The sequence below is a fragment of the Abrus precatorius genome, unplaced genomic scaffold (genome assembly GCF_003935025.1).
Source record: "Abrus precatorius isolate BTA unplaced genomic scaffold, Abrus_2018 Scaffold3, whole genome shotgun sequence".
Classification (NCBI taxonomy): Eukaryota; Viridiplantae; Streptophyta; class Magnoliopsida; order Fabales; family Fabaceae; genus Abrus; species Abrus precatorius.
Window position 1 is genome coordinate 8424520 of NW_020874373.1, and position 11970 is coordinate 8436489.

General features: G+C 31.2%; 2 protein-coding genes across 7 annotated transcripts; one reads left to right on the top strand and one right to left on the bottom strand.

Moving 5' to 3' along the window:
- The first annotated feature begins 2783 nt into the window (after positions 1-2783).
- On the top strand, positions 2784-7581 carry LOC113861546 (tryptophan synthase alpha chain-like). Of its 5 annotated transcripts, none has more exons than XM_027494434.1 (10): positions 2784-2937; positions 3373-3582; positions 3854-4015; positions 4090-4155; positions 4740-4848; positions 5222-5298; positions 5651-5728; positions 6822-6899; positions 7109-7168; positions 7243-7581. In XM_027494434.1, the coding sequence occupies exons 2-10, from the start codon at positions 3397-3399 to the stop codon at positions 7375-7377; spliced, it is 951 nt and encodes a 316-aa protein (XP_027350235.1). In that variant the 5' UTR covers positions 2784-2937; positions 3373-3396; the 3' UTR covers positions 7378-7581. The 5 variants fall into 5 exon arrangements, with proteins under 5 accessions (XP_027350235.1, XP_027350236.1, XP_027350238.1 ...); XM_027494435.1 differs by having other exon boundaries at positions 3869-4015; XM_027494437.1 differs by having other exon boundaries at positions 2792-2937; positions 3415-3582; positions 3869-4015.
- A 1273-nt stretch (positions 7582-8854) lies between these two features.
- LOC113861548 (V-type proton ATPase subunit F-like) lies at positions 8855-10731 on the bottom strand. 2 transcript variants are annotated; one of them, XM_027494440.1, is made up of 4 exons: positions 10669-10731; positions 9820-9901; positions 9416-9498; positions 9037-9201 (listed from the first exon to the last, which is right to left on the bottom strand). In XM_027494440.1, the coding sequence occupies exons 1-4, from the start codon at positions 10729-10731 to the stop codon at positions 9037-9039; spliced, it is 393 nt and encodes a 130-aa protein (XP_027350241.1). The 2 variants fall into 2 exon arrangements, with proteins under 2 accessions (XP_027350240.1, XP_027350241.1); XM_027494439.1 differs by lacking the exon at positions 10669-10731 and having other exon boundaries at positions 8855-9201; positions 9820-10489.
- Between the last annotated feature and the right edge of the window lie 1239 nt (positions 10732-11970).

Here is an 11970-nt window from a genome sequence, read left to right on the forward strand (position 1 = left end):
AAATAAATTTGAAATTCTCTTATAATTGATTTATAAGTTAAAGAAAAAATATCATTTTATTCTGATAAATAAAGTTAATAAGGCGTTTATATACTAAAAAATTAAAAATAATAATTACAAGACTTTAATTTATAATATAAAAATTATTATTCTCGAATACTATTAATTGAAATAATGTAATTTATAATACTTAACCTAAATTTATAATATAAGTACAGTGACATTATAAATATTTTTTACATTTTCATCTAAATATAAATTTTCATGTTAATGAGAATCGTTTATTTTTGTTATAAATAATTTTAAAATGTATTTTAATTAATTAATTGTGTAAAAAAATGTTAATAATATGTTAAACTTTAAACTCATAAATTATTTTTAGATACCACTTGAATTAATTTATTAAAAAACTTATTAACCAAAAATTACAAGACAAATATAATAACAAATCAATACAAACATCCACTTAAATGAATAAATCGATCACCAATAAAATAAATAAATACCATTTCTTAAACGGAATATTAGCACCCAGTATTTATTGCCATAAATAAATAATGATCGCAAACTTCTTTATATGATACAATTTATTTAGACAAAGTTATATTAAAATAAAGATTTTAATGGATTATTAGCTATTAAAATATATACTATGTATATTTTTTAATTAAAAATAATTATCACACTTAGAAAAAAATAATTATGGCAAAAGTTAATTATTCGTATCGATACCAAATGTGAACTTTTTATGTAATTTGACCTATATATATTCATGATCAATATGTATATTGAAAGAAATTAGTCTTTAATAAAATGATGAGTCACGATTTATATGAGTTTAGGAGCGTCCTTATGTTAACGTGATTAACTCATTCTAGCCCGTTTATTGGAGACCCAACTTATACAGGTTCAGTTAATCCATATATCCACCTTTATACAATATATTAACTATATCCTCTATCTAGTATAATTATTCCACGTAGGATAGAAAGAAAATTATAAAAACAAAAAAATTAAAGAAAAAAATTTAAAATGTTTGATTCTATTTTTAAAAATAATTTTTCTGCTTTTAAATATTAGATGTAGTAAAAAACTTTCTTAGCATTTTAAAATATTCATTAAAATGGATAAATCAGCAACCAATCAAAATGGTAAGTGTCGTTTCTCTTTTAAAAATAATAAGTGGAGTATTAGCATTTTGTCATGATTGCACACTTCTTTCCTTCTTTATATATATATATATGATGCAATTTATTTAGACTAAATTACATTAAAACAGTACTAATAACATTAAAAACAATCCTCATTTTTTCTTAAAATATCGAAAAAATTCTTATTAAGCCTGTGAAATACATGTTATATCACTCAATTTAATTTATATCAAAAGAAAAAATTATAAAAAATACTAATAATACACTTTTTAACTAAAAAGTTTCCCATATATTACATGAATATTTTTAAATTTAATTAAAATTTAAAGGATATAATAATTTTTATTAATAACAAGAAATATTTTAATTTATTAAATAATAATACATTAAAAGCATAATATTTTTAAAATTGAGTATAAATTTATCACACCCAACATCTTTGTAAAAAAATTGGATTGTCAAAATTATAAAATTTAAAATTAAATTCAAATTATGAACATGATAATCTTAGATATTACTTTATCTAAATATTTTCAAATTCTTCTATCGTATATGAATTCAAATTTAACATTTAAATCAAAATTGATTTAAACTATTAGTATTTGGAAGAGATAAAAAAAAAAAAATACTTTTATATAATTTATAAAAAAATAATTATTTTTTTAAATAAAAATATTTTTAAGGTTGTCTGTGCTTTTATGGCTGAATAGATAACAATGTAAACATTTTTTAACTATGAGTACTTTCCTCAACATTTATGACAATTTTTTATTAAAGTAAAATGTATAAAATTCTTAAATAAACCTAAATTAATAAGATTTTTTACCAAAGAAAAAAATATTAAAGAAATGATTTTGAAAAAAATACAAAATTAAAACTAAAAAAAAACTGAATGATGGATGTAAGATAAATTATAAAAAGAATTAACTCTTAAAAATACTCTCATTTAAAATATTTTATTTTATATCAATTCTTATCATATAAATTTGACCATGAATTTTATTAAAATAAATTAATAAAAATTATTTCTATAATTCATCTTACCAAATGACAATTTACGGTTAAGAAATTTATATTTAGGCTGAGTTTCTAAAATATGTAGAAGCATTTTTGGCTCAAGTGAAAAAATTTCACAATCGTTACAATGTAAATATGTGGTAAACTCAATTTCAACCATTAATCTTATTACGTAAATCGTGTTCCTTTTATTAATTAAAATACACACAAGCTCTGAATTCTGATCATACCTTGAAGAAAAATTTCTTGATATGAAATATAGGTATTATGAAAAAGAAAAAGAAAAAGAAAAAGAAAATGCATTCCTAATATTTCACAACTATTGGCTTGATCTTATCCATCATTTAGCTGCAGCATACATCAATCCCAAATCTAGCAAATTCATTCCATTTGCTTAATAGAAACGAAAAAAATAAAGAAAATAATAGAAAGATAGTAAATTTCAAGAAATGACATTTATTATATTTCTGAAAAGGATGAAACGTATCCATTATCCATATTTGTCTATATTCATTTTATAGAATACCATTTTTAAATTAGAATTAGGTGAATTTTGATATAATATTGCCCACGTGTCAAAATATATATTTTAAAAACACTACAGGCGCAGACATGAATACTGCATAGGAAAGGGGTTGCAGCAGAGAGAGAGAGAGAGAGAGAGAGAGAGAGATAAGGGCTCATAGTCACGAAGGGGAAGAAAAAGCGTCAACTCAGTCTTTGATTCTGAGTCTTTGGCAACGTCACTTTCACTCGTTTCGATTTCTAGGTATGAAAATGATGCTTCTTCTTGTTGCACTGAATTGGAACCTCAATTTCTTTTCAGAGCACCATGCTCTCTGTTCTCCTTCGATACACACCGTTTATCTTTTCATTCATTTAAGATAGGTTTTGATGAACAGTGAAAATGCAAGCGTTGGTGTTTATTTGCTTCATTGCTCTAGCACTTGTCTAATGGGTCATGGATTTGATAATAAACCTTTGTGATTGTTCAATGGGTTTCCAGAATGTACTATGCCTATGGATTTGACCAACCAAGGCAATGGAGTAGTTTAGTGATGTAATTATTGTGGATGTTGATGGGTTGGGTGCATTGTATTTGTTTTACATGAATATAAATAGTTTTCTTCTTGTTCTGTGTTATATTTTGGCGATGAGATTTTCTTCATTTGACTACCTTTATGCTTAATCTCACGTGGAATAGCTCAGTGGAAGACAACTCATTTTTATGGCTATTTCCCTGAAGTCAAATTGCTTCTTGCTATTGAAGAAACCCGAGGCCAGTTTCCAGGCTGGTTTTTGCCCCAAGAGAACCACAGTCTCTGTTAAAAGATACACTCCAGTGGCTGCTATCAAGACCATGGAAGCTGTGGGGCTATCTGAAACATTTACCAAATTGAAAGAAAAGGGAAAAGTAAGTGCTTTGGTGTTTCTATTGTGTGTCACATTTCAACTTGAATAGTACTCTGTAACATACTTGATTTTTTGTTTTACTTAATATAATTTTCTGATTCCATTTTCTATGCTTTTTAAAATCAATGATATTTCTCTTCCTGGCTATAACGGGTTAGTAGTAATTATCTTTGTATCTTGGTGGATTAATTTTTGTGCCGTATCAACTTTATTGCAAAGAGATACGAGTCAGAGGACTATTGTTGACTGCTAAATGACAGTTTTCTAAGAAGTATATTTGTTTGAAGGTGGCTTTCATCCCATACATAACAGCTGGTGATCCTGACCTTTCAACCACTGCAGAAGCGCTGAAAGTGCTTGATTCATGTGGGTCTGACATAATTGAGCTTGGTGTTCCATACTCTGATCCCTTGGCTGATGGTCCTGTTATCCAGGTTTGATGCAGTCTTCTTTTTCCAGTGATATTTAGTACTACCTGGTTCACACACTGATCTGTCTTTCTGTTCAGGCTGCTGCAACAAGATCTCTAGCAAAGGGGACCAATTTTAATGCAATTATTTCTATGTTGAAGGAGGTAAATTTGTGCAACTCCTTGAACCATTTATTAGTTATTACTTTCAATACAACAACCAAATCTTATCCCACTTAATGGGGTCAACTTCATGAATTACATGATGCCATTGAACTCGATCAAATACCAAATTTTCTGAAATATGATTATTTTTTGCTAAATTTTTTAATAATTCCTTCTAAAGTTGTTTTAGATCTCTCTCTATCCCTTTTCATTGGACTAAAAGTCATGTTATCCATTCTTTTTCTTGGTGCCTCAAGTGGTCTTTGCACATGTCCAAATCACCTTATTCAATTTTCTTTTCTCTTTTCCACGATAAGTGTTACTACAATATTCTCACATATGCAATCATTACTTTTAAAAGCTAATGAAAATGAGCTCTGCTGTAGCTGTTAATTTTCATTTCTTTGATTGACAAGTTGGCAGTGCAAATAGCCAAATTTGCTAGTTTGTGATGAAGTTTGAAGTGGTGATGCCTATCCATCATCTACCCATGTTCTTACTTGAAACCAGAACAGAAGAATCAAATCGAATAACTTGTTTTAGATGCATGGACTGATGCTCCTTTGTAATGGTTGATTTGGCAGGTTGTTCCACAATTGTCATGTCCACTTGCTCTATTTACATATTACAATCCAATACTGAAGCGTGGTACTGAGAAATTTATGTCCACCATAAGAGACACTGGTGTACATGGTACTACTCAACACAAGAAATGATTTGCCAAATAACATAGGATTTATCACATTGTACCATGCTTTTCAAGTTGGTCTGTTTCTATACTAGCTCTATGATAAACAATGTCACAAAATGCATAAGCAATAGTGAAGCAGTTTCAAATACCCCATGTTCTGTACTCAAGTTCGATATTTATGTTTTGCTAATTTAAATCTGTATCATTATTAAAGAAAGTGTCTGTGCACTCTCCTGCCTAGTCCTGGTTAAGGTTTCTGTATAAGCTACTTCTGCGTAGAAGTTGCATATGAAATAAATTCTTGTTTGTATTTGGTTGCTTTTCTGGCACTGGTAAATTAGGATAATATTCTTTTCTTTCCCCATATGTATGCAGGACTTGTAGTCCCAGATGTCCCTCTGGAGGAGACGGAGAATTTGAGGACAGAAGCTAAGAAGAATGGAATTGAACTGGTTTGCTTACCTTTTAAATGTTCTCTTGCTTTATTTCTGAATTTCAGATGAATATCCTTATACTGTTGATAATGATGATAGAGAATTAGTGGTATACTTTAGTAGTTTTTTGTAATGTGTATTTATAAATATGAAATCCTCTAGCACAACAAAGGAGTTATGGTGACAATTCTGGAGCAAGGAAGTTTTGTTATGATTAAAATCAGTCTGTTCTATTGCATATACTTTTTGCAATATCATATATTGTTTAATTTTTCTAATGTTTTTTTTTTAATTTTGTTTGGATAAATTAATCTATGTACATGTATATCTCTTGTTGATTTTCTATATTTGTCTTTTTTATATCATTAAGGTGCTCCTCACAACACCCACTACACCAACAAACCGAATGAAAGCCATTGTTGATGCTGCAGAAGGATTTGTGTATCTTGTAAGAGCTTCTTTCAACCATGATAACTTCTTTTTTCTGGGCTCCTCTTATTTGTTCTCATATAATTCCTTTTACTTTTAACTTGCTATGGTCTTGCTGTTAGAGTATGTCTGTGTTTTTCTATATAATTTATTTCTCACTATTTCTATAAACATAAATAAAATTTGAATATCTGTTTATTTGTGTTCCATTTTTTCCAAACATTTTATTGATGTACTGTGTGTATTAGATGATGAGTTATTCACCAACGTGATATTAAAATGCATATTTGTTCCTGCTTTTCAGCTCTTGAAATAAGAATAAATCATAGATTTTTTTCTTTTGTCATTCGAAACATTAGACATACTCCAAGAACTCTCGACTTATTATCGTTGTCTCATCGCCGATGTTACAAGCATCGAAGCCAAAATGCCAATGGCTTCTAGTTACGCATCTTTATTTTATTAACTTCCTTTTCAACATTCACTTTGCACACCAAGGAGATGACTATTGTTTGTTCTGAGTTGATACAGAGTCGTGTCTCATAGCTGTCTCTGTTCTGTTAGTGCGGTTTCATAATTTCACATGTTTTCTTGAAATTAAGATATGAATGAGATGACTGAGATGTTTTGTCTCTTTTCTTGAACCCGGCAGAATCTTTCAGAATTTTTTTTTCTCTTTTCTCTTTGGAGTATTTACTAGGGTGAAATTGGATTAGAACAACCTTTTTTGGGAGCCAGTCATAGAAGTTGACAATGAATTTTTTGCTTTATTTTGTGAAATGGTCATAGTTTGGTGTTAGGCTTGATTTTGGTATTTGTTTTTTAAGTTGGTCAAGTTTGATCATATTACTGCATGTTTTCAGGCTATGAACAATTCCATTTTTTATGCATCAAGACTAGAGCTTGGAAATCGGATTGATTTTTCAAACAAGTTATTTAGTTTGTGTCTACTTGGGTTTGGAAGTTGACAGTGGATAACAAGTCCGCTTGGTCCCAATTTTTTTTTGGAAATAGGATACAATGATAGTGAAAACACAATATATCAGGCATTACCATCTCAGTTCAACGTCTGCCAGCAAATGCCACTAACCATTTGTTGATTTACCTTATAGGTGAGCTCGGTGGGTGTCACTGGAGCCCGAGCATCAGTTAGTAATAATGTTCAGGGTCTGTTGCAGGAAATAAAACAGGTTTGTTTATTTGATCTCGGTTTCCATTCCAGTTTTATTATGTGGAAGTATACTTTTCCCTTCAGAAAAGCCCAATTCTCTTTCTTTCTTAGCCCATTCCCTGCCCCTCCCACTTCTCTTTTGTTGCAAGAGTTGGCAGCTGATCAATTTAGACTAATTACCATAGAACTTGGTAAATCTTGAGTTCTTTTTTCTTTTGTAATTATCAGGCAACAACTAAACCTGTGGCAGTTGGTTTCGGAATATCAAAACCCGAGCATGTGAAACAGGTTAGTTCTGTGTCCATATATTAGTATGCTTCTACCTCAATGTGGGTAATGATCAATCATATACTTTGTTACAGGTGGCAGGATGGGGAGCTGATGGTGTGATTGTTGGCAGTGCTATGGTGAAGTTACTTGGTGAGGCCAAATCTCCTCAAGAGGGACTGAGAGAGCTGGAAAATTTCACCCGCTCCCTGAAAGAGGCACTACCTTGAAAATAATCTTTAAGAGCTTGAACTTCTAGTATTTGTCTCTTCATAGACATTGGACTGAATAAGGACATATGTTGTCTAATTATTATTGATTTTGCATGTCCGTGATAGTGTTATTATCAAGACTCTGTTCCTTTTCCCTTTTCAATTGTGATTGGATCTTAGTTATGAAAAGTAAATGTCCCATATTGAGTTGTGCCAACTGGATCCCCAAATCGTTTCGTTTCTTGTACATGAGCCTCCCTAATCCTAATCAACGCAACCTATTATTTTAAGATTGGTTAGCTGATCAATGATTGAATCATCTACAACGGTACCTTTTGATAAATTTGCGCACTTGCATTTTTAAACAAATTGTGCTTTTAATCATTTTAACTGAAGGACAACCAGTACGTGAGTACAATATGAAGGCATTGCGACAAACAAAGAAGGTACAACAAAAAGTATTAACACGAGAAACTGATTCATCCAGTAATGTATTGATTCACAAAACAGCCTATCTTATAGAAATATTCGTAGACAAAAACTTTTTTCTATTATGTTTGTGGGATAGTTAGTATTGCTCAACTATTATGACAAGCACATTGGTAATAACTATTCTAAGATGATTTTTCTCGACTATTCTTTCTGAGAAACACACAGGTATAAACCATTCACCCATGTCACTTGCACTTGTTTGCATAACCATTTTGTTTAATTCTGCTGAGGCAGTGTTTAAAAGGCTACCCAATCAGGCTCTGATGGCTTTAGTTCGTATTTGTCTCTCATTGATATCTATAAGCCCATTATAAATCTTTTAGTCAAGCCGATAGGTTGTTCATCATAACGTGAGAACATTAAAAAAAAAACATTGAGAACCTTCGTCATAATATCATCATAAAATTTTAAATCGGTCTTTCAGATTGTATTGGTTAGACTTTTTAATTTTTGAAATTTTAAAATCCTTTCCTTAATTCTTGATTTGACAAAATATCATTTAATTTTTTCACACAAGATGATAATAAAAAAATAAAATATCTTTTTTATGAAGTCTGGGACTGATGGAAGATTTTTCTACTTTAAACTTACCGATGCCAGAAAAAAATTTACACACAACATCCTCCCCTCCCCCGGCGAGTGAAAAGAATCTACACAACTTTCAACTAAAGCCGGAAAATTTCTTCTATAGCACTTTGATCATAAGCTTATTTCTTTTTAAGATACAAGATAAACTAATAATTAATTCATGACTTTATAGAAATGAACATAGCAAATCCAAAGTAGCAGGGGTAAATCATAAGCATATAATGCAAACTTGTAACATTTCGTTAAGGAAGGACCTTGACATAAAAATTAAGAGAGTAATGCTATTCTTACAAGATTTTTTTGCAACACTCTTTCACAACTTTTTTTTTCTCTCTTTCCATCACATTGTTATCTCGTTTCTTCCAACTTGATTGTAAAATCTGTTGTGACAATGAGTTGTGGAAGTAGAATTACTAGAACTCAAATACTTTAGCATCTATTTTATATATTACAATTTATTCAAATAATCTCCATAACCCCAATATTCAAGATACTATTGAGCTCACAAGGTAATGGAGTAAGGTTTTAATCTACCGTGAACAAGGACAAAACATATTCTAGAAAAAAATCAAATCAAATCAAACAAAGAACATAAGCTCAGCGTCTCCCAGAAGCCACAGATTCAGTAGAGAAGAGGTACTTCACTCGTGAAAGAACTGAATCATGCGTAGGATCATATGCATGGTCTTTGGAGGGAATCTCCAATATTGCAGGAACAGGCTTGTTGTAACTATCAACTAGAAACCTTATCATATTTGCAACCTGAATAAGGAAATCACAAGGTTTGATTGTAATAGCAGACATGGGCTAAAACAATATTGTAAGGACTTTTTTGCACTTTGATGATCAATTTGCTTCAGTAATGAGCAGTAGTTTTGGTTAGAATGACATACATGATACATATGCACAACAGCCTAAGGTATTTCTAGTTTTCTACTAATTATGTGTCAGTCTAGCGATACTAAAAGTAACTTACATATTGGCTTATCAAAACTATTGCGATATCTTCCCTTGTTGTGAACTCTTTGAATACATCTTCAATTTGTTTGACAGTTGTTTCTGAAAATGAAAAAAAAGAGGGAAAAGAAAAAGCAAATTATAATACCAACATTACTCCCTGTTGGTTTTGAAATAGACAGACAGAAAACTTTTCAAAAACAGCCAATACATTTTTCAGAATTGAAGTGCAGAGGCTGCTAACCCAATATAACATGAACATTACCCAATAGGCCCAATGCTGGCAATATATAAGATGGAAATTTATTCAATATTTTAGAAGGCAGGAAATTACTGTATTCTCTTAATAATTGCCATATAATTATGATTTGAAATTAATTAAGCATAAACGAAGTTTATGTGAATGGAAGAACAGTGGCATACTTGCGTCTACAATAAGGTAATTTGTCTTCCTGCGCAAGTCAACATTACCCACTCCAGCCAGCAGAAATCCAACTACAGTGTCCTGTGATAAATTCCTTGATTTAGTTATTAACTTAATAGGCTTCAGTATGTTGAAAATCAGAACATTATCAGGAAAAATAGGCTGCGGTGAAGAATGTATGAAACATTTCTTGACTGGTCTAGGTCTAGGATGGTGAATGATAATGTAAATTCCTTTATAAATAAAAATCATAAATCGTATCACCTGTTTACATCATACCAGACTTGAAGCAAATTAGCTATGGTTAATACATATCGAAAATGGGCAACCTGAGCACAAGACTCTCACCAAGTTTAGTCTGGGGAGGATAAATATATGTAGCTTTCCCTTGTAAACGGAGAGACTGTTTCCAAGATTTGAACCCATGCCGTTCAGGTCACAAGGCAGCAAGCAACCTTACCATTGAGCCAAGGCTCAACCCTCATCTATGGTGATTAAAATACTTCTAGAACTTAAGAGATTATCAAATTAAAGTTCATGATGGTTTCAAGAGTTTAAATGGCATTTTTTTTTTCACATCAGCATATGGCATTCACCAATCTAACAAATTTAATTTAGAAACAAGCTCATCTCAAAATTTTAAAATTGAAAATTGATTTTTTCCCTCTTTCATATATACTTTTCTTGGGTAGAAAATACATCCAATCCCCCCCCCCAAAAAAAAAAAAACCATCTAAGTTAAACCAGATGGCTGACTTACACAGTAAACAGTGGAGGAGAGACAACTAAAGATCAATTGCCATAGAAAACATTTAAACATTCTTAAGGCAAAGATACACCATTCTTACCTCATCTGCAATCATAGCAATGAGTGCTGAATTGTTTGTGGGAATTTGAACTCTGTTGGCCATTAAGTTTGAATGATGGTGCTAAACAAGACAAAAGGGGAAAGAAAAAGACAAGGTAAGATAATATGTTCAAAAGTTGTCAGTATTAGGATAGTCATCATATCTATCTTGAGTACATAATGTAAATATTCAAAAAACATTTAACTGTAAAGAATAAGTTCAGAAATGGCCAGTGCATCCTTGACTAAATAAGAAACTCAACAACACAGAACTGAGCAACTTATAATTTGAATAAAACAGCAAATGCAGTGCTAAACCTGATATCAGATCCAATCGTTCAGTTTTATACATAGTCGGTTTAAGGCCTTAGCAGACATGTTGAGCACAACTAAAAGACAATGTTTTTTGAATTCTTTATCCGTAGAGTGACAGAGGGAAATAGAGGCAAGTGAAAATACAAAGTCTAAAATTTACTGAATGAATAAAGTTTGTACAAGAAGCCCATCATCATGTGGCAAATATAGAGAGCAAGAGAAATTAGAAACCTATGTTAGGATCCAAGTGCAAGGAATGGAACTTGAGTCTCATGTTGGAAGTACAGGATTCTAATTTGTGGTTTATAAGATCTTGAACTCTCCAACTACATCAGCTAGATTTTGTGGTGTGGTTTTCTCAAAATTCTTATCAATTGGTATTAGAGCCTTCCACCATATTTCCTAATTGCAAATGAGTGGCACAGGTGATGACTTTGGCATTACAATATCCACTCGGAACTAATCAAAAGGGTTGTTAGTGTACAGCGCTTGGACACCAAAACTACAAAGTGTGGTGAAATGTTAGAATCCAATTATAAGATACATGATTTGAATCTCATATTGGAAGTATGAGATTCTAATGTGGAGTTAATAAAGCCTTGTACCTTCCAACTATAACAACTAGCTTTTGTGGTGAGGTTTTTCCAAAGTTCCTATCAACCTAAAAACCAACCTAATGACTCATAACACTAATCTATCTAATATCTATTCTGGGTACATTAATCTAATTAATTTCTAACTAAGCTAATGAAATCTAACCATAGAGCAACCATGGTAATATACTAATAGTCCTCCACAGGCTGGACTAACTTCTCCAGCTTGGGTTGAACAGTACAAACTCATAGCAATCACCAATAAATGCAAATAAAAAGTAAATGTAATCAGAGAGGCTGACAAATAATCTGAAAATGAGTGAGAATTGGCAAAGGCCAAGGTGCATTGCTCCTAGAGGTCTTCAACCTTTAGGCCTCTTTGAAGTTCTTGCATT